Source organism: Amphiprion ocellaris, chromosome 10 (assembly GCF_022539595.1).
Source record: "Amphiprion ocellaris isolate individual 3 ecotype Okinawa chromosome 10, ASM2253959v1, whole genome shotgun sequence".
Lineage (NCBI taxonomy): Eukaryota > Metazoa > Chordata > Actinopteri > Pomacentridae > Amphiprion > Amphiprion ocellaris.
In genome coordinates, this window is record NC_072775.1 from 22,330,065 (window position 1) to 22,354,038 (window position 23,974).

Below are 23,974 nucleotides of genomic sequence, written 5' to 3' on the forward strand. Positions count from 1 at the left end.
AATGGTGGGATGGTTAGAGGAAGGATGGATATAAACAACTAGATTAAGGAGACAATCTGCGCCATAAATCTGCAATATTATCTACTGCAGCGAGCGGAGACTCGGTGAGCTGGCACCGTGAGAGCCTATCACGTTTATGTGCTCGTCTCTGCCTCAACTTAGGATAAAAGCCTATCATTTAGGCCTTGTAATCAATCTTTAGAATAGCAATACACTTAGCTCAATAATGTCTTTCGGAGGAAGGCAAAGAGGGAGAAAATAATCAGCGTAGAAGCCCTCTGCTCAATGCAGCACTTACAGCGGCACATATAGTGTCTTCGCTTGATGACTCTTAAGGTGAGCAAAGACTACAATCAGTTTGAAAGTGATTTGGCTCTTTGTGTGCAGGTGGTGAGGGCTATTTTTTGGCCTGAATCGAAAGTCTATTTGGATCCACGCACTTGGTGTCCACGCATGCACACGAGTTCATATATTGCTCTGTTTTCAGTCTGTGCATGTTTAGTGATGCACAAACTGCAGAGTGTCTCTCAGCACCTGCGTGGCTTGGAAAGCTGTTACACTGTGTGAATTGTGCTAACTGAGGTGGTTACCTCAGAATGGAAAGAAGCACCTGATGTGAAGCAGAAGGAAAGCAAAAGAGAGTCGAAAAGAATGTAATTAGCCCGAGCTTCAGGATTTGTTTGAGTCAGGTAATTACCGCTCTAATCAACAGGTAGAAGGAGAGAAGAGAAGAAGAGGTGAAGGGAGGAAGAAGGAGGGAAAGATCAGAGAGGAAAGCAAGAAAGGCATAATCATTAATGTGTCTGTTCTGAAAACCAAAGCAATAAAATGAACCTCAAAGTTGCAACACTTTCCACAAAAAAAGCCAAGTGTTTTATAATTAACCACCCAGAATCAATGAGTGCACTGCTGCACTGGGTGGTAAAACACATAAAATGAGGATTCAGTCAAGCATGGAAACACACCCAAAAGCCAAAAACTAATCAACACAAGTAAAAAACAATCCTAGCAGAAACACAAGTCAATAATGGCTGAAAGTGAGGTCTTGAGCTTTCAGCTGAACACCACAAACCCGTTTCTAATATTCAATTCAGCTGAATTCAGCTTTACTTTTCTTCTTCCTGCAATTACTACAAATACTTAAAAATGTTCATTAAACAATCAGCTTTTAAAGACTCTTTTTCCAAGTAAGCGTGAAGTGAAATTTCTGCTTCTAATTTTTAATCCATTAACAGTGTATATCATCTCTGTTTGTAATTAATTATCTGAGCACATAATCTTTATTGCCACGCCTAATGTCTGCTCCTTATTGCTCAAAAGACAGTTATTGTTTGGTTTTATGAGACGTGATAGTATTTGTTCCAGCAATCCAAACATGAAACCAATAACAGTACTCTTTTGTTGACCCCAAATGAATCATCTTATAATAATCATCTAATAAATAGCCCAATAGCTGTGGTGACTGACAAATGGCCCCGAACCACTGAAAAGAGACACAGAGCAGCTTGGGTAATGGCATATAATGCGGCTGTTCTTGAAAGGCAGCCAGTGCCTGGATTTGCTCCCTGATTACTGACATTAACCAAAGAGTTCAATTTTCCCTCGTGACTCTTGGCCTGAGAATATCTGTCCTCTTCTGCATTACCCTTGCTCCTTTTTTCTCTTTGCCAGTGTGTTGACTTTCTTCATTCAACATTCTCTGGTGGTTTTCTTTGATTTCTTGCCTGGTGTGAGTTCAGTACCATTTGTTTGTGTGTCTGTCTTGTCTGTCAGCAATAGTAGGCAAAAACGGCTTGGCTGAATGAAACTTGGTGGAGAGGTGGACCATGGGAACAGGAAGGACCTGTTAAATTTTGGTGTGAATCCTAACCACTTTCATTAAAATGGTTGAATAGGGCATTGGCCTTGGTGGAGGAGGCCATTTCTGAGTGCCATTCTAGTTTTCTCAAACACAGTGACTGTTGTTCAATCTTAAATGGATCAGGAGCTACCTATATACCTCTGAGCCACATTTATAGGTTTAATTCCGTCGCTTTGGATAAAAGCGTCTGCTGGACGAAATTGTAGAATTGAATTTTATTGGTTTTTTTAACTGCACAAAAGGGCAATGAAATCTTGCCCTTGGGGACCTGACATGAGTGTTGCTCTTATGAGACTTTAGGCACATTCTGAACTTACCACAAGTGACTTGGGATTGCCAAGAAATAACAGAAGACAAACTGTGAAGTGCAAAAATTTAAAAAAGAGACACTACTACTGCCTCTTAATAAATCTGTCAAGCACAAACACGGACTGAAGTTTGAAAACTGGAGCAAGGTGAAGGGGACCAGGTTGTAGATGCCATAGTAGCCCAAATTATTACTGAGACTGAAAACATGTACGGTACCCCTATGTAGCTTCCAAGGCTGCAATCGGAACAAACACAGCAGCCCTGGGAGAGGGAAAGGAGATACAAAATCTCTCACATAAACACACACACACAACAGAGTTGGCAACTGGGCTGACTACATAAGGCCACTGAAAGCTGGAGGCTTGCCTGGATCAGATGGCAAAACACTTAAAGCTTTTAAAAGCTGGGCTACAAGGAGTGACCACTGTGGCATATTTACAGGCTTAAGTAAAAGCCTGCTTCATTCAGAGCAGCATTCAGGCATCTGTCAGGGAATACAATGGGATACTCAAGCCCTCTACTTGTTGCTTTGTTGGTGAATAATCACTATAAATGGTGATGCTTGGCTGATCAATGCCATTTTGGTAAACACAGCAGAGAGTGCTGTTTTTTTCTTGGAAAGCGGAACCAGTCAAATTGCTTTCTGGCAGAAGCACAAAATTAAGCAGAGATTTTTCAAAGAAGCAGCATATTGTGGATCGACCGCTCACTAAACACATCTCTTGAACAGAGAAAGTCTTGTCACAGTTTAGCAACAAGGCCTTTACAGTATGCATGGAGGTATAGTGACGCATACTAATTGTTTTTTTTACCAGTACTCTGAACTCACAATAAGAGTAATACACTATAACACAAAAATGATGCTGTTTTTGTTATTCCCACATCTTTTGCATGGATCATCAGCTGGGATCCTTGACTTTCTTTGCTGAGCAGCTTTAGTCTCAGTATGTTAGGATAATATTTATTGTAAGTGGCAAGGGCTTTTTTGAGGTTCATTTTTTCTCATTTTAAAACGTGGCAATTTACGACAGCTCAGAGAGCTAATGTTAGCTTACTTACTTACCTACCTTTCTGTATTCATTGCAGCGAAGGACCCGACAGTTTCAACAGCAACATTAACTCCAGCGTTGGCCTAGATGGTAAATTTTGTGTTGAGCATGGAGATGTTTTAGTGGAGTAGACTGCTACTGGACGAGGAGACCGAAAGGGCCGAAAGATGCCACCTTTTACCCTCTTTGATTTTAACCAGTTAGGATTTTCTTCTTTGAGTTTAGCCAATCAGCATTGAGACTCACAAAGCAGTTTTTCAGGGCTGCTCAGAATTACCTACCCTGGAGTAGGACATGTGTTCTACCTTCAAACTGACCCTGAAGTAGATTCAAGAGAGACGGTTCTTGCGGTCAAAACACGCACAAAGGTTTGGGTCATCCTAAAATGGCCTGCAAGTTTCTGCAGTGGAAAACAGCCAAGTGTGGTCTCTGTAAACTGTACAAGAGCTGTGCTATGAATGAAAGCTTGATAGTCGTAGCAACAGTAACTAAGGAGGGGCGGGGGTCAGTTGTGTGAAGAGAAGAGCACAGTATACACCGTGTGATCAAAAAAAAAGGATACCATAAATAGAAACAAGCAAGCTGTTTCCCTACTACCACCAAGTGAACATAAAAGACACAAACACAGACCTTCACATTTTTTTGCACCCTTGATTCCATCCTTCTTAACCTTCTTTCTGTACAAACACATGTACACACTCACACAAACCCTCCTCCCTCTCATTGCTCCATGCCTCCCTCTGTGAGGAGGGCTATCTCTCCCTCCATTTGCGTGTGAGAGGGGTTGTCCTGGTGTGTCAGTAATGACAATGTCCCAGTGTTCCTCTCTGCCAATTAGCCTGGCCATAATTACACAGACTCATATGGAGCTGTCAGTCAGCCGGCTCCTCCACACAGGAACTCACCCACCCAGCAGAGAGAGCGAGAGAGACAGAGAGACAGTGACAGAGAGAGCGAATGCGTTTCCAACAGCTAACTCTACGCCACTCCAAACGACCACACACTGCGCCAATAAGCAGCATGACGACCGTTTCGTTCAATTACTCTAACTGTGTGGCAATCCCACAGTTCACAGGAAAATGCCATGAAACAGTGTCAGAGCTGTGCTTCAGCAACATATTTTTTTTGTTTTGAGCACCATTCTGTGGAGCAGTTATAATTTTCCTACCTAGGAAATTAGCACAATGTGTACCAATTCGTTCTCTAGATTGAAACGGGACCAGATTCAATTTGTGCGAAGTTAAGTGATGCTCTCTATGCAACAATAAACTGAATTATCTTTAGTATCAATTATTTAAAGATGATGCTATTTAAAAGTTATAAAAATGGATAGGAGAAATATTAAAATATTAAAAAATTACAACATTCTTATTCTTTTAATGTAAAACAAAGAAAAACAAGAAGAAAATGATGCTAATAAGAGGTATTTCCTGTGGAGCCACAGTCTGGATTTATTCATCCATGCCACAGACCTCAATTGTTACCCAAATCCTCTTCAAAATGCTGTTCCATCATTATGATGAACATCTGCAATGCAAATACTTTAAATGTTGAGTAATAATTCGAAATTAAAAATATTCTCCCAAAAATGCACTTTACTCTTGTCAGTGTAGCATTTGCTGAATTGATGCCCATCTACAACATAGCCTATTTAGTCTTTATTTAAAATAAAACTACATATTTTTCATCTATTTTTAAAGAAGTCCCTTTGCAGTAAAAACTAATGGGCTTGGAGGAAGTGCCGCAGACAGAGACAGTTGGAAAGTGTTGAGAGACAGACTGACACACTGCAGCTTTTGGTGTCTTCTGGTCGACTGCCTGCAGCAACACAGACTGGACACATCCAATGGTGCACAGAGGAACACAGAAGGTGCTGCCTGTGTGATTTGAATGAGGGACAAAAATCAACGTATATCATATGCTGCCTTCATGTGAATCCTTTCCTGAAACTAGATGTCTCACAAGAAGAAGAGCTTAGTTCAGTTTTTGCTGAGGATCACCATCAGCAGTAAAGGCAGTGTTCAACATTCCCTCCCTACATGGGAAGCAGGGGAAGATGTTGCTGCTGTCTGGGACGAGCAGGTCCGGGTTTTATGGGGATGTAAAAGCATTGCACACTCACTTTAATATTTCACACCCTCAGTTAAAATTAGAATAATAAATGTGTCAGTATAGGGTTAGGGCTGAGTGCACTGCATGGTTAGTTAAACCATCATGCAGATATGTATAAAATGCTGATCAAAACTGCGCAGGTCTGCTCTATTGTGTCGGTCAGTGCAGCTGTGCAGTTGGACAACTTCAGTCTGCTGGTGTTTTCTCACTGCCCAGAAATCTTTACATGGATATTAAACATTGTCCACTGAGGCTGAAATCGCACACCGGCAGCAGCAAAGCGGCCAGACACAAAGGCAGGTCATAGAGACAACACAAACATGACCAGCAGCAAAGTTCCCATAAGGACATCAGCCTTGCAACCTACAACCAGCTCACTTCCACCACCCCCATCAACTGGCCCTCAGCTTCAGCAAGTGCCAGACAAACTTGGTAAAGATGAGTCAGACCAGATGGGTTTGCTATTAGTGCAGATGGACAAAAAACAATGTGTATTTGCATGTTGCGGCTACATAAAAGCAGCTATGGACAGATATAAAGCAGCTGGTGGTTGATGATCACTTCTAGATGTCTAATTTCAGATCCATCCAAAACTATTTTGTTCTGGACCTGGACCTAAAGAAAATCAAAAATGAATAAAAAAAAATACAGTTACTGCAATGAATTAATATGAACACAGCATCCAAAAGAAACAACAGAGCAGCTTGTAAATTCTGTAAGATAACACTCTCTGAGAGGGCTGGGATCCACAGTTAACTTTGTCAGGACTTAGAATAGAGACATAAAGAAAGATAGGCTAAGTGTAAGTGACAGTAGCAAGTCTACAATTCCATGATTTCATTTAGTAGATGCTTTTATCCAAAGCAGCGTACATTTGAGAGTAGATACAACACAAGCAAGGATATAGTCAGGAGAAAACAACCTGGATAAGTGCTATAAAACAAGTTCAGGTGTGATAATAGGACCGTAGTGTTTACAGGCAGCGCAGACGGAATAGAATTTTTTATTCTTTTTTTGCCATCTGTCAAGTGCAAAGGTGTTCAGTGAAGAGCTGGGTTTTTGGTCTTTTCTTAAAGACTGAGAGAGACTCTGCAAATTGAACAGAGTTTCGTAACTCGTTGCACCACCGGGGAACCACAGAGGAGAAGAGTCTAGCTATCGACTGGCCCTGTTGTGGTGGTTGTATCAGGCGCCTTTTGTTGGCCAAGCGTTGAGAGCAGGAGTGTAGACCTGAATGAGAGAGTTCAGGTAGGAGGGAGCTGTTTTCAGGTCTATGGCGCTATCTTTAACAATCTAGCCCTTTACCAAAATGCTTTAGAAATGTCTTCACCCCACACCCAATTAGTTCTACATGTTAGCTTTACATATGTATACTGTATGTTTCAGGGCACTAATTTCAGTGGTGCAACACAATGGTTTGCATTGTTTCACATTTTAATCTTAAGTCATGCAGAGTGTGACCAGTCTCGTCCTGTCTTCACTTGGTCGCAACCCACCTCAGTCTTGGTTTCAACTTGATCATAACCTCTAAAAGTCTTGGTCTTGCACTTGGTCACAATACACTCAATATTATTGGTTATGACTCTTGACTACAACACTACCAGACAACGAAGAGAGGACAAAAAGGTGATCCTTTTGTGACACTCTAGCATCCAGTGAGAATGAATATCATCTTAGAAGAGATAAGTTCATCACTCACCACAAAACAACATGCCTTCCTTGATTTCTAAATCAGATCATACATGACATAGCACAAAACAAATGTTATTTTTATCATTTGTCAAACTGTCTGAACATTACAGTTATAATCTGCTTGTGTCAAAAAGCCATGAAATAAAATACATCCTTGAAAAGATAAGGCCATGAGAAGCTGAAAAAATGAATGACACTGATGGCACGATCAATACAGAAACATCTTTAACAAATTCTACTTAAATCTGCATCACCCAGTTATCCAGTGGCATTAATTAATCCCTCTTTTCACCCTTGTAAATAAATGCAGTCGAGTCCCACTTAGTGAGGAGGCTGATTTCCCCTGAGCATTTCCAACAGAACCAAACAAATGAAAGTTTCATAATGAAGAAGATAAGATGGATGGCACTAAAGTCACTTGTCAAGCTTTCAAGTTCTGTGTGTTGTCTATGGTAAACTGTGTCAACATAATTTCTATCCACTAGAGTGCCAGTTATTTGTTAATGACAACAAGGTGACACTTAACACAAGAGAGAAAGAGAAAGTGAGGGAGAAGATCTGTGAATGCATACAGCTGTGACAATGTTTTATTTAACTTCAGCCACGAGATGTGGCTCTGACAAATGGAGGTGGATGGACAGAGGAGATAATAATGATAATAATCATAGATGTAATAATAACAACTTTTATTCAAATTGCAGTTTCACAACAGGGTTGCAATTTGCTTTGCAGGGAAAGCTACAATGAGAAATGAAGAGAGCAAACACCAAGGTAGGAATCGGTCCATGAGGTCCAATGATGCAGGCGAGAATAGAAGGTAGGGGGTAGGGATGAAAAGGAAGGAGGGATGAGGAGGGGAAGGAGGAGGTCCAGAGTCCCAGCAGCGAGTCTTACCTCTGGGACGTCTTCTTGTACTTGCGCCTGCCAAAGAAAACAAACATGAGGATAGTGAGGCAACGGAAAGACAGAACCAAAAGACATCGGGGTCATGCAGGAACCACATAGGATTCAGTTTCAGACCATGCAAGTGGTTTAGGAAAATTTGTCACGTTCACTAATTTTCTCATGCTGAAAATGTTCGTTTGTTTAAGCTGAATGCATCTAAAGAAGAACTGTGATACTGCAATTATCTAAAACATAATTCACGTGAAGCAAACTTAATCCAAAATTAGAATTGCATCATCAACACCACGGCCTGCCAGTTTACTGAGAGGTTTGCAAATGCAGTAGAACTTGAAACCTTACTGTCAACAGGCATTTAGGGGCATCAATAGTGCAAATGATCCAATCTCACAAACACATGTGCTTGTGTAAAGGAGGCCTTTATAGAGATGAAATGAGCACTTCAGCAGAATTCTGATGGATCTAATTTGGAAGACTCGTAAAAGAAAACCTCACGAATTAGATTTAAGATAAGAATACAAAATAGTTCATTAATATAACCAATCATTTAAGTGTCACTGGATCAAATATGTGGATTTAAAACAATTGTCTGTATACAGGTGAAGGCCTTTGATTGCAGGGTTCGTTTCCTTTCTCAGCAGTCATCATATTACGTTGTACAAACACAGTGAATTCTTAAAAGAATGCAAATGCTTGGAATCACTTATGCAGATGAGGGATTTAAGACAGGTTTAATGATATGCACAAAACACAGGCACACACAAACTCCTCCACCTGACATCCCACCAACTTTGCTACTACACACACATGCACACACTGGGAAACCCACACAGTCACATTAACAAACCTACTGTGCTATCACTTACCCTAACATTTGGCCTAAAACACACCCACACCTCTATGAAGTGATAACAGCATGGGTCTAAAAGCTGAGTTCATACATTCACTCACACACTTAAGGCACTCACACTAGCAAAGTGGGGGGGAAGAGACGGGCCCACTACTGTTTGACTGCAGACGTGGATTTAAATTCTAGTCAGGCAGAACTCACAGCACTTAGCTTGATTTGTTTCTCAGTCATTTTCTGCATCAACCTTTTAGAGCTCAGCGTAAAACAGCAAGCTAAGGAAGTTATCGCTCGTAAAGAAATGTTAAGAGCTTCTTCGAAATCAGTGAAAAAGAAGGACAAATTAATCATGTGAGGTCTATCAAGCAATTCAAATTAAAACAAGATTAAGTGTCACAGTAAGATGGTTATCTTAGAGAGTGTTGGGAGTTTAAAACAGAGAGTAAACAAGTTGGACGGATGGTTTAAGATAAGCTTATAAATAACACGAGACTAACAGACAGGAGTAAGTGACTAAACTGGAAGGTGAGAGAAACAGAAGTATTGATACCTCCAACATTACTCACCTCCACTGGGAACCTTTGTACCACCTTTTGTCCCCTCTTACTCAGAATGCTTCATGTGTGTCAACAGCACAAATCGTCATATTAGACGTCTTTAATGCAATGTCCTCAGCATAATGAGGACGTGAGTTGAGAGGGGACAGGAAACTCCAGGAAATATTATATGTAAAATGTTGAACCAACTGTAACTCTAAGCAAAATGCTAGGGTTAGACAGCTAACATTGGCTCGCTGTTCAAATCCTTCCCTTGAGTTAAAGTCGTAATATCTCAGTGTAAACACTCCTATTAAAAGTAAGAGGCAAAGCATTGAACAGTAACTTGAGTAAAAGTATGTAAGAGACTATACTTTAAATATAAAAGCTACACAATGTAAAACGTCTCACTGTTAGGTCAATTTTACTGTTATGTGCTATGCCACTGGATTATTATTCATGGGAATGATTGAAGTGCATTTCACTATTGTAGTTGGTTAAAGTGAAACAAATTTGAAATATTTTAATATAGATACAGGGTTGCAATTATGGATTTTAGTACTGATTATTGGTAATCAACTAAGATTGATAACAGTTATTTGGAACGGATATACATTGAAGGAAGCGTATTAAGAGCATGTGATAGAATGGAGCGTGTTATTCATAACTAGGCATCTTGGTTAATAGTCATTACAGTTACCGAATGTGTACATATGTAAATGAAATAGGATATATTTACAGCATGTAATAGCGAGGATCCTGTCACCCTTAACTAGGTTACTTCATTAATCATGATTGCTAAAATTGAATACGTACAATAGAAACAGGAGTGATGATGTCAGAGTGTCACGTTGCACTAAGACGCTCGCCTCTGTTTACTGTGAAAACAACTGATCAGCTGGTCCCTTCTGCAGTATCGTCTGCTATTCTTCTCTGTTTTGTTAACTGACTGTTACTGTAATCAGATAGAGCTGTGGCCGGGACATTGCTTGAAACCACAAAGTAACCACAGAGAGAGCTGCATCAGAGCCAAAGTGGCACATTTAATTTATCTGATCAATAATGGCTTAAAATTAACAATACTCATAATCAGAAAAATGAAGAATATCAGCTCTGATAACTGATAAATCCCTAGCTGCAGCTAACATTTATTTTATGGATTAATTTTGCTGATTATTTTCTCAATATATCAATAATTTGGGCTCCTTTAAAAAATCTAACTTACTTTGTCTGGCTATTGTTTAGGCAAACTTAGAAAAAACTTAACAAGATAAACAGAACTACAATGAGGAAAAGTAGCAAACTGACACACTGGAGAGGCTGGAATCATTAAATATTTGCCCTTTGGCAAAAAAAAAAAAAAAAAAAAAGATTAATTATTAAAACAGTTGACAACTGATTCTGACAAACTGATTGAGTGACCAGTCATCTCAGCTACAATGACATATAGACTGTTTTACAACCTACAACAATCATCACCATTCAGAATCTCTTCATTGTCTGGTTTATTAAAGCTGGTTAACATCTAATCGAGTAAAAACTATCATATTTTTCTAATAGAATAGAAGTACAAAATAAAATATTCCAGTAGTAGTGAGTTAAATCTCTACTTACAGGACAGTTGAGTAAATGCACTTGTAATATAAGTTACTTTCCACAACTGTTTTTGATTATTTTGTTCTATTTTAGTGTCTTCTCAACAATCAAAATAGTGTCATTAGGTTGTTAGCCAACTACATCGATCCTCCATGCACCAAAGCTATGTTGCCCTTCCCTTAAGTGAGCTCCCTGTGATGAACTGTTGATCAATTAATTAAATAATTCATTGATTTCCATTAATCCGTGGGTGACGGAGAGGTCAGGTCTGTCGCAGTGATCTAATTTATTAATGGAAATCCATTGGGATCCATTCAGTGATGCAAAAACATAAAGGGGTCATTTATCAAAGGAAATTAATAAAACACAACACGCTGTTCATGCCTCGCTCAGACGACATCACCAGGATTTAGACTGCGTCACTGACGGTTGAGCATAGAGAAGACTATGCAAAGCAAATACTCTCTTGGCCTATTCACGGACGACTGTTGTACTCGGGGCAGTAAACTGTGCCAGAGATTGTTCTGCTAGGCATCCAGCACACTCACAATAACACACAAATCATACAGCTGCCAAACAAATCTCCTAGGATAAGCGGGCAGCACATACAGTAAATGTCACCGAGCAGTCATGTACACTCTCAAACACACATCCAATCTATATCGTACACATGAGCACACATGCACACTCAACCTTTCCGCATCCTTAATACATACACACTGCATAATGTCGATGGTTCCCTATTAAACACACAACATACACTGTGTGAAGTGTCAACATCTGTGGGGGCTGCCTGTCAGTTGGAGCCCCCTCTCTTCAGACAGAGGCTCTTTGTGAGATTAAAGGCTAATGTGATCTCTGACACGCAACAGGAGCCCTCAGAGCACCCCACAAACTGTAGCCCTGATGACAAAAAAAAAAAAAAGATCTGGGCTCCTGCTACATTCATTACACTGACTTTCCGTCAATTATCCAAAAAGACAGATGTTATGATGGTGACCAAATGGAAGAGACAATGAAGTCATCCGAGGAAACTAAACGTGGCAGAGGATGATGCTGGAGGGATCCAAATATTGGGACACACGAGAGAGAGAAACAATAACTAATCGTGGACCAAAGAAACACCATGGCACGAAAATAACAAAAAATACACTTTATGAGAGTCATGTGAGAGTGATGGCCAATAATGCAGAAAATCTTGAGCAGCTCCATGCACACTTCACTCACTCAGTGACCAGCTTTGGTGCAGAGGGAAACTGTATTTCATTCAGACCTCCAGCAGTGACATTAAAGATTTTTTTCATAACCCTACCCTCCTAGCAACAGTGTTGTCTCCTCCCCCTGCTGAGTAAGAATGATGAGAACTGCAAATGGATAAGAAGAAGATTCACACTTCAACTTACATATAAATTGTGTGATTTCTTCTCAGAGAGAAAGGTCGTGGAGGTGTTGATTGCTTGGTGCATGTGACAAAGTAATATTGTACTATTGGAATTTTTTTAAGTATCTCTAAGAAACTGGTAGAAATAAGGAATGTTATTCTCAAGGAGATTTTTGTAGTATTTAAGGAGAAATATCATGGATGCAAGACTAGACAAAAAAGAGAAATATAAAAAGATTAAAATCTTCCTTGGCCACAACTGAGGGAGATATACAAAAATATACACATTTAGTCACCTAAGTTTAAATTTATAGTCATATTACATCACAATTCTGCATGTCAAATGAGACATAAGTAATAAAATGGCATCAAAGCAATCATTTGATAAAAATAAAACTCATAGTGACTAAAATATTTCTTGCTCAAGCTTGAGCAACACTTTAGTTCTTATGTGCTTTCCTTTTCTTAAATCAACCACACAGATGTTTTGAGAAATTACCTCATAACGGTTGTTTGGATTGAGCAATTCCAGTGTCTCTCTGTGTTCTCTTTACTTTTATCACTTGGTCTAACCTTTGTTTTTTCTCTCTTTCATACACTGACAGACACACAATGTGGCTGCAACTCTTAACAAAAGCAGCCAAGCCCTTATCATGACATCTGTGCTGTTTTCTGTATCATCTGTGTCTGTTTTAAATACAGATAAATTCACATGACAACAATGAAAACTTAGTTTGTATGCACCCACACACACACACACACCCACACACCCACACGCACACGCACACACACACACACACGGCACTACCTGACACACTTGTTGAAAGGAATAAAAGTGGATATACTCACAGTCCCCGGAGCCTGAGCCAGATCTTCTCTATCTGTTCCGGCTGGAGGTACTTCAGGGCCGTGCTTTCAAACTCCTCAATCTCTTTGGTGGGAGACTCCATGTCAGAGAGAGTTCCGGATGTGCCAACAGGAGATCAAAAAAAATAAACAAAAAATTAAAAAATAAAAAAAAAAAGAAAGAAAAAAGTTTAATCCCTCTTAAGTGTGTGGTGTGTGGTGAGGAAGACGCAACACGGAGCAGAGAGAAGTCTCGATGTGGTGGAAGCCAGGATGTGACAGAGGCGTCCTCATTCACATTTGCACAGCTGCGACAAACGGGCTGCCATCCTTCCTTTTCTCTCTTTCCTCTCTTGTTATATGAGAGAGTGTGTGACTGAAACTCAAGTGCAGTGCAGCACTCAGGCAGCTGTGACGGTCGTCAAACAGTCCCAACTGTACCTCTTTCCTTCCTCCCTGTCTGGTCTCTGCCTGTTGTCCGGTCACTTCTCTCCTGTGTGAGCACAGGGGTCCTGGAGCCTTGCCATGCTCTCCCAGCAACAACGGGATGCAGACGGCAGGGCAGCGCAATCCGGGATTAACGCTCACTGCCGAGCTCTCCCCATACAAGAGAGAGGGAGGAGAAACAGCACCAGTCAAAGAGAGGGAGGAGTCTGGCTGATAATGAGAAACCATGTTCTCTTTCATCCACTGGAAACCGGAGGGAATGAGGGAGAAAATCGAGCGGGGATGCGGAGGAACAGGAGGGCGAGACCTTTAAGGAGGACAGATGACGAAGGTGTGAGTTCCCTGGATGACTGAAAGATATTTTCTGTTTAAAGGAAATACTTTCAATTAGATTAGATCTAATTTCATTAGAAATTCAATGGAAGTGACATAAAGCAATGGCAGACTTCATGTGAGGTGCAGTTCAATACTAAAGGTGATGAACACATTCACTGCACACGTGACAGCTTGAGATCGGTCATGTATTCATCTGAAATGTAGATTATACGTTTGCTGAACAACATACTAAATGCCAAGTCAAGGGGGATTAAAAAGCATGCAGACAGTGCATTGACACTGATTTGACAGAGATTACTTTGATCCATTGAGCACATTCGGGACCGCCCCATAGTCAATCCCTCCGATATACAAGCATTATAATACATACATTATTATTCTTTCTCTTTTTCTTGCTTTCTCGAACAATATACCACAGCATTCAAATGCCACAGATACCACTGTGTCTTTTCAGCTTCATTTAGTCAGATAATGTGTGTAATGTTAGGATGGTTTTATGATACTCGGCCATCGTGACCCACAGATTTCTGCATATACTCTGTGTTGTGCTGCTTGTAAAAAGAAACCTGCCTGCTGCACACAAAAGCAGTGGGTGCTTTGTACTGGCCATCTTCGTCATTTAATATAGAGTAATATTAAGTGTTAATTTAATACTGTTACTGAGACGTGCTTTTGGTTCCTGGTTATTCAGCCTTGAGAGGCACATTTTATGTAGGAAGTGTAATCTGGACAAAAAAATGAAACCTTTTGAGTTTTTAAAGTCACTCAACATCTATTAAAAACCCAGGAGCTGTCTTCTTGTTTTTTTGCACAACCAAAAGTTGCAAGGATGACTCAACCTAGAGTCCCCCTCCTCCTTTCCCCTCCGAACCCCCTACCATACCCTGAGGTCTTTCAATTACTTGATGCAGGATGCAGGGATAATGCCAGGGCGCCACCTCAAAGAGCTCCTGCTTTCATCTGCTGAGATGGGTCCTCTGCGAGGAAGGAGGAGAGAGGTTTGCCTGAGTGCCATGAACCTGCTGATGTTCTCTTCAAAGATGCACTTATCCATGTCTCTTTCTCTCTCTTTCAATTTCTTTCTTTTTCTGTCTGCCATACTTCAATCCACTCTTTATGTGTGTTTTTTCTCCCTTTCTGTGGAGGTATGCTGGCCCCTGGAGATTTCAAGCCACAGGCAGAGATGACAGGTCAACTTGAGGGGAAACCACAAGAGCAACTTCACATTTGACTGCTTGCTGTTCACAGGTTTACACTCCAGGGGCCTAATGTACCATGTCATCTGTATGTGTAAATGTGACACCGAGAAAGGTTGAGTCTGGTCAGAGAGGTCCTGTCAAATGCACTGCACTGCAAAGACGAGGTCAGTTCAAGCTGCACTGCACTCAAAATCAAGTGTTTATGCAGAAAAAGTCAAAGAATGTTAGCACTGAAAAGAAAAAGTAAGCTGGAAGTTTACAGCAGCTGAATATCAGATGGTATGTGTAAAGTGGGAATAGAAGAGAAGATGAAATCTCCTCTCCTTTCCAATTTTTCAAATAACGTCACCGTACCATGTGTGATTGGCCAAGTGTGTGGAGTAGACAAAGTTGGCACAATTTGAGTTTCAGTTTTTTTTTGCTCAGACAGTTATTTGGCTGAAAGTACTGTCACTTTTCATATGTGGAAAAGTGTGATAATATGAAAGCTTTTGAGAAAATATTGCACCAAGTGTGCCCCATTATGATTATCACATGTCCCCTTGTCTGACTGCCTGCTTTTCATCTCCGCTTCAAGCACAGCCATTAAGAACAGCTATAAACACTTTTCCGACAGACATGGTTGGAGGACAGTATGTAAAAAGTCATTCATTTCAAGGGCACCCAGACCTCAGGCGATAACAACACTTGAGTTAAGTGCTGGGGATAGATATCTGGTGCCATAAGAGAAAAGTCAAGCTTAATTTCAAAGTCTGCTCTGCATAAAAGTTAGACATGCTACACATGCCCACTCCCCACCCTGACCCCCTCGACCTTCTTTCTGAGTCACAATATAAATGGCACTTAATGTTCTGGCATTAAATGTAAAATAAATAAATAAATAAATAAACAACAACAAAACATTTGTTAAACATTATCTGACCAAGAAAAATATCTTAAAGGCAAGTTCAAAATGATATTAACTCCGCATTCATTGTTACTGTTGTGCACCTAAGTCACATTTGATTGCCTGACAGGTTTCACTGCAGTTTTGGTGAATTTAAACACTATTACTATCACTAGGCAGCTAAAGAGAAAATATTTAGAGCAGCCCACATTCACTAGTAAAACGTCTGTGATGTATGCAGGGCACAGAATGCAGCTTTGTTGAGAGAAATGTGGCCTCCAGCCTTAGCACCAAAGGAATCTCAGAGAATGCTTTAATTACATTGCAGCCTGATGAATGAAACACCTTCTGGAATAAAGCGCTATAGCAATGTGCCGCATTTGGACCACAGGATGGTGAGAGACGGCGACAGCAATGTTAAGTATGTGATAAAATATTAGGAATACACAGAGGTATTTTTCTTGTTGCTCATTTCCACACCGTGTTTCATTGCTGCCAAGGAATCTGTCAATAAAATTGAGAATAATTAACAATCTGACAATGATATTCTAAAAGATACACATCCACACAAAGCATACAAAATTCATCACATAGTCAGGTTAGGACAGAGTTAAATGAAGGAGAAGCGAAAATAGCAGAAGGTGATAAAAAGTTAAAAGCTAAAAGCTTTGCCTTGGTGTTAGCAGTGGGTATGGGAGGGTGGCAACACAACAATAATACGTCTGAATGAGTGATTAAGGAGAGGACATAGCTAACACATGAAGGCAACATTTTTTTCAATTTCAAGACTGATGAACCAACGCAAGAGCCAAAACTGATTGTGTCCATTCACATAATGATAATCAAAAAAAGGCCTTGATTAATTACTATTGCAACAAGTGCCCATAAAAACACCCCAATGAATCAAGTCTTATGACAATGAATTACTTGTATGAGCATGTCCTGCTGGAAATTACGCTCTGCTAAGGTATTCTTGTCACTGTACTCGGGCTCCCTCAAAGCTCACACATCGAAATCATGACATTAACAGCTCCGGCCATTTGGAGGTACATGAAAAATTCAAATCTCATTTAAATTTCCAGGGGAGTGGATAAGGAGATCTATGCATCAAAATAGCAATCGCCTTTGCAGTAATGACCACATTTTGGTGGAGACCATCTATCACAAAATATGATTCCCCATCACTGCTTCATTCCTCTTTGGGTGTTGGAAGTAGTGGAGCTACAAAGATGGGTGGGAGAAATTGAGGGCACCCAGCCAAAGAGTTCTACGTATTTGCAGAGTGATGGAGGTGAAAAAACACTCCAGAGATGAAACGTCCTATTACTTCATCCCCGAGGCGGATTCTGACCGGTCAAAGGTGATGCAGCAGCTGAAGTGAGGACAGAGGTGAGGAGGGAAGAAATCAAGTCTGAGTAGAAAAATGGCACTTGAAACAATAAGCCATCAAAGTGGTTAAAAAAAAAAAAAAAAAAAAGTTTCTAACTGTTTATGTAGCATAGATTCGGGGTTTGTTAATATAATGATTATTATCTGGCCCCTTCTTCCCAAGCATGTCAGAAGCCCTTATCTGTCAGATGAATCCACCACTTGGGTGCAGGCTGAAATACCTCAACAATGATTTGTTGGATTGCCATTAAATATTTTACAGATATTCATGGTGCCAGCTGGATGAAGCCTACTGATTTTATCGAGCCCTGACTTTGCCGTTGCACCACAGAATTAATGTGTGGTTGGCATTTTGGATTAAGAGTGAAATATGCTGACAGCTTGTCAACAGATATGAACATATGTAGTTATGTTAATAACAACTGATGCGATGATTGTCAGGCAATTTGCCACAAATGTTCAAGGTCCTTACAGGAGGATTTTTATTTTTATTAGGTTTTTATGTGACTTTTCCTCTGAAGTATCTCAATGTCTACATAAGAGACTGGCACACAGAAGCCATGTATCTGGTATGTTAGGTTCAGCACTTAATAAATGTAGCCACGTGGGTGTCAGCATGGCTGTAGACACCCGGTTATGTTGTTTTTACTGCAGTCTAACAGGGACAGAAATCTGATGTACTAACAAGATGCCATGAGCTTGTTATGGCCAATATATTTACGACCAATTGCTTGCTTTTATCGCTACATAGAGCAATGTCTTTCAATAGAGCCATATTTCTGACCATCTGACAAATATAACTCTAGTATTTATTCGCCTTTTAAATTTGAAAGGATCTACAATTTCTGTCACTTTGACTTGCTAAATCCTCCTCTGACCTTGCTAAACTCTGCTTTACTGCTATTATCTGCCATTCACACATAACAGATGGAGAGCAGTGTGTTCTGTAAGCTTATTAGCTGGAGATACTGTTCCTGGAGAGGTTAACTGGGGGTATTGCTGAGAGTTGTGAGGGAGCAAATCATATCGGCTAAATACAGACTGAATAACCCAAACAAATAACTTAATGCAGCTTACAGGTGTAAACACTGATGCCATTTAACAAAAATATCATTTGAAGTCCCCATACACCGAAAAATAGGTTTGGTTTAATGTAACTTCATACTGTTTACATTTTACTTACCACTTACAAACTGTATAATTTTTTTTACAGTTTAAGATACACACACACATATATATATATATATATATATATATATATATATATATATATATATATATATATATATATATATATATATATATATATATATATATAACATTATTATTATTATATTTCTATAATAATATTAAGTAAAGTTAAAAAGTTAATTTTTGTTTTTCTATTTTTTATTTTTATTTTAGGTAGGTGTGTTTGGTTTCATTATACTTGAAAGCCAAAGCCTCAGACAACACATAGTATTTACTCCATACGATTAATCAGCTGAAGAAGGAAATATTCTTTGTGCTCGCCTTAAATCTGAGTTCAGCACAGCACCTGTGTGTTTTTGTGAAGAGCGCCTTAAGCTGAATAAATGTGAAAATGTATTCAGGGCAACATATTAGAAAGCGTATGAAATAAGGAGAAAAAAATGAAAGGTAAGCTGGCAACAGTAATGGCCTGTCAATCAGCTGTGTGTGACAGATTCTTATTAACTCCTTAAAATAACACTTTGTTGATCTGCAGGCTGGATCATTTGGGTGTGAACAGCAGCAGAGAATAGCGCAAAAAGGTATGATTGGGTAAAAAATCTACTGCACATGAAATGCAGAAAAGTATACTAGTGACCAAAAAGCAAAAGAGCAAAACAAGTTCAGGTATTTACAGTGTTCAAACATACATGTAGTGCAAAACAACATGATAAACAGCATAAAAGAAAGCTCAAATATTATTTATATAATATTTTAAATATCTGGGGGGTTGTTTACTCAGGATGATGCAGATTTTATTCCTCAGCCTCCTCTCCACCACTGTCCAGTTGTAGTCTAACAACTGAACATTTGCGAATGTTAACAACAGTGATAGCAAATACAAAGAAGATATACTCCCAAAATATTATTTGTTGAAATGAATAGACTTTTGACTGCAAGTACAATGACTATTGTCAGCATTCTTTCACATATGCTATGCTTGTTCTACTGGATCTCAGTGCTACATTTCATACTGCAGATCACAGCATCTCATTACAGAGACTGGAACACACTATTAAGATTAAAGGAATCACGCTAAACTGGTTAAAATCATATTTATCAGACAGATTCCAGTTTGTTCATGTTAATGATATTTTTTCTCCTCACAACAGAGTTAATTATGGAGTTCCACAGGGTTCTGTGTTGGACCAATAATATTTACTTTGTTCATGGCACCCTTAGGCAATAATATTAGGAAACACTGCATACATTTTCATTGTTATGCAGATGACACCCAGCTATATCTATCTATGAAGCCAAATGAAAACGATCAGGTCATAAAACTCCAGGCATGTCTGAAAGACATGAAGGCCTGAATGACTTGAAATTTTCTTCTCTTCATTTAAATTCAGACAAAACTGAGGTTATTGTATTTGGCCCTAAACACCTCAGAAACACACTATCTAACCAGATAGTTACTCTGGATGGCACTGACTTCACCTCCAGTTCAACTGTAAAGATCCTTTGAGTTATTTATGGTTAGGACATGTTTTTTAATATACATATAAAATAAGTCAGTGGGACAGCTTTCTTTCATCTGCGTAATATTGTAAAAATCAGGAACATCTTGTCTCAGAGTGATGCTGAGAAACTATCTGATGCATTTGGAACTTCCAGGCTAAACTACTGTAATTCCCTATTATCATGCTATCCCAATAACTCTCTTAAAAACCTCCAGCTGATACAAAATGTTGCAGCCACAGTTCTGATAGGAACCAGTAGGAGCGATCATAATTTTCCCATATTAGTTTCTCTTTATTGGCACTGTGAAAAATCCAGGATAGAACTTAAAATGCTGCTTCTCTCATATAAAATTCTTAATGACCAAGCACCTTATTGTACCATATCATTCTAACAGAGCTCTTTGCTGTCAGACTGCAGGTTACTCGTGGTTCCCAGAGTTTCCAGAAGCAGAGTGGGAGGCAGAGCCTTCAGTTATTAGCTTCTCTGTTGTAGAATCTCCCACAAGCTCCCAGTTTGGGTTCAGGAGGCAGACACCCTCTCTACTTTAAATGATTAGGCTTAAAACGTTTGACAAAGTTTATATTTCGAGCTGCTCGGGATCACCTGAGCTGTACCTTAGTTATACTGCTATAGGTTTGTTTCAACTGCTGGGGGATTCCCATGATGCTCTTGGCTCCTCTCCTGTACTCTCTCTGAGATCTTGTGTTTGTTCTTATCATGGATGTCTCTGGATCTAGAGCTACATGTCTCTGATCTGCAGCCGCTGGCCTCACTGACGTCCGAAATGTTCATTGTTCTGTTTGTATTGTTTGTCTGTTCTCCATCTCCTATTTTAGGATTGATTAAGCAAACCTGAAAGGGCTTTCACTAACCTGACCAGGTGAGGAAAAAAAACTCATAGTGTGCAGTATTATCCTTAAACAAAAGTAAAATAAATGAAGTATCAGTAATATCTGGTCACAACCTAATTTAGACCATAAGTTTGAATGTAAAGCATTCGGAATTCATTTAAAAGCCAGTTTTCATGAGGACGTGATCATTGGCACACGTTTGATTCATGTTCTAACTTCTACTCTGTCATCAGCAAATTCTGGCTCCCCTGTTCCCATAAAAAGTCTAGGATAGATGTGATTTCCTGTTGAGGATCGAGGCTCAGGAAATGACACGCTCACTGCAACCAGCATAGCTCAAAGCGACATCACAGCTTATGCTACACAGATACAATACTCTGCTGCCCTCCCACCCCACCCCCCCGCCCCGCCACTATATGCCTTCCAGTCTTTAACTGTTCTGATCCTATTACTGTATGAATTCGACAATAAGATATGTGTAAAGCAGTGGCAGAGTCTACAAAGACAGGAATGCTTATGTCATGAGTGAGCGGATTATAATCCACATATTATGTTAAAAAGCTGTTCTGTGGGCAAAGTGAATACACTATTATGAGTGAGGTCAAAGGGTGCCATGTGAGGGACAGGGCATATCCAAAGAAATCCCCTTAATGTAGTTTCAGCCTTTTCATGAATGCCATCAAAGAAGTTCAACTGGTCTTATCACTGCAGACATCAAAGTAAAATACACTTTACTGATTAGTAATGTGCTACATATAACATGTTATATCTGGACTTCATTCATTGTTCTTTGAACTTTATACAAATGTCTGTTTTTTGATATATATATATATATATATATATATATATAAAAACACTAAACTTATGAATCAGTTTCAGTGCTAGCTTGTGTTTTGTATGTATCATCTATCTTATCATGCAATCATGCATGTATCCAGCTGTATATGTTCCTTGTTCCCCACCTCCCTCTTCTCCAGTCCCTCTCCCTCTCCCACCACCTCTACCTCTTCTGTCCCTCTCAACATGTGGGCCAATGGCAGATGGGTCCCCCCATATAAAACAGGCGGGTTCTGCTCAAGGTTTCTTCCCATTAAAAGGGAGTGTTTTTCTTGCCACTGTCATCTTAGGGCTTGCTCTGGGGGTTCAGACATATGGGTTATGTAAAGTGTCTTGAGACAATTTTAACTGTAATTGGTGCTATATAAATAAAATGGAATTGAATTGAAACTGAAAAAATATATATTTCTATTCCACTCACCTTCAGACTCATACTGTAAATATTATGGGCAACTGTAACCAGGATGGAAAATATCCTAATGCCTCTATTGATCTATACTTCAGCCAATAACTAAAGAGTTTGTAGTAACATGACTTCAGACTCTGCCAACCCAGCACAGCTCATCTGATCATTCTATTATTGTTTTGTTTCCTGTTGCTAAGAACACTGCCCATTCCTACACACAATAATACACAGTATATGACACTGTGCAAAAGTCAAATCCAGAAATATACAGCGTCATGTGGCACACAGCAGTGCCCCGGCTCTTTAACATCACAACTGTGAGGCTACGCCTCAATCATTTTGATCAATAGCTCTGCCATTTTTCCATGTGCTTCCAGTCACTCTGGCCAGTGGAGGCTCATTGACCAGCTAGTGAGGCTAGTGATGGAGCTTGTCACTGCACAGGGGATGTCAGCAGGGGTCTATCAACCTGCAGCTGCAGCCAAAGGAGGGGTCAGCCCTAGAAACTGTGGGCTTGCCACAATGAAGACAGCCGCCTTAATCGACTGCAAAGTTCACAGCAGCACACAGCATCCAATTAACCAACAGATAAATCTCATTGTTGACCACAGAAGAGTTTCAGCTCCATGCGTGAACGACTAAATTTAAGTGTGCCTGTGCTGATTCTGGTCACTGCATGTGACTGTGTGTAGTGATGTTACTGTGTACAACTGTATTTGAGGTGCTAACAGAAAAGATGGTCGAATTAAAAGTTGTTTTTTTTTTCCTGATACGTGGCCAGTAAGTATATATCTCTGTTACCAGTCACTATTGAGTGAGCACTTAGTTATCTTGGTAGTCTTATTAGTCTCTAGTTTAATAGACCGTAGCTCTCTATTTAGTATTACTGATGAATCTTTGTAATGATACATTTGTGTTTTTGACAGTCTCCTTTGTTGGTTGGGAAAAAATAATATATTTCATTAATTTTTAATCAGTTTCCATGAATCATTGCTTATCAGTCATTTATTATGCACTGATTACCATTCTTTCTTGTTCCCTTCCTACTAATAGCCTCAAAATTGCAGTATTTCTAATTACATTATCAGTACACATTACTACAATTGCAGCTGCAGGTTTAATCACAGTAAAATTGTTATCAAATATAACAGAAATATATCTTTTTTTAAAAACACTGCTACACCCCATTAAGTCTTCCATTACCATTAAATCTCAACGAATGATTAACCTGAATGCAATACAGCAGCAAAAGATCATTTTAATTAATGAATAATTGTTTTCCCAAAAGCTTTCACTTTCCCTCCTCTGGGAGAAGAATAAAGTAGCTCTAATGGCAGCAGAGGAGTAATTTTGAATGAAAACAAAAACCAATCCATCAGTCAGTCAAACTATTGAACTGCATGTAGGTGAGTGCAGATCAAAATGATGTACAGACACTCCTTGTCACACACTAATGTAATGTTCATGTGAACTGTAGGATTTATGTCAGTAGGCAAATAAACAGAACTGTTACAATCATTTTGTAGAAACGAAAATGATATGTTAATTAGAACTTCTGTTTACTGTAAAGCAATTTGTGAAATTATAGCAATAACAACTTCAAATTGTGACTTTCTGTAACACTGCATCAACAACATAAAGTGGATACAATGGGCAAATTGTAAGTGATATGACTTTAAGTTAAATAATGACAAAACAGTCTGCTTTATGCAATTTCATTCAAAAAAAAAAAACTCCACAGGTTTCAGCTTCTACATGAAAGTACAGTATAACCCATTGATCTGCTAGTCAGTGCTC

General features: G+C 39.4%; 1 protein-coding gene across 8 annotated transcripts in view; it reads right to left on the minus strand.

Moving 5' to 3' along the window:
• pde1cb (phosphodiesterase 1C, calmodulin-dependent b) overlaps positions 1-23,974 on the minus strand; it is a 124,449-nt gene that overhangs the window by 69,842 nt on the left and 30,633 nt on the right. The window contains exons 1-2 of one of the 8 annotated variants that reach the window (XM_055014148.1): positions 13,136-13,754; positions 7,918-7,944 (exon numbers count right to left, since the gene is read on the minus strand). The exons of 6 other annotated variants lie outside the window; for them this stretch is intronic. In XM_055014148.1, the coding sequence (XP_054870123.1) occupies positions 7,918-7,944; positions 13,136-13,236 (128 nt within the window). In that variant the 5' untranslated portion in view covers positions 13,237-13,754. Of the gene's footprint in view, positions 1-7,917; positions 7,945-13,135; positions 13,774-23,974 lie in introns of those variants that run through there. One more of the 8 variants, XM_055014149.1, reaches the window with a different exon arrangement.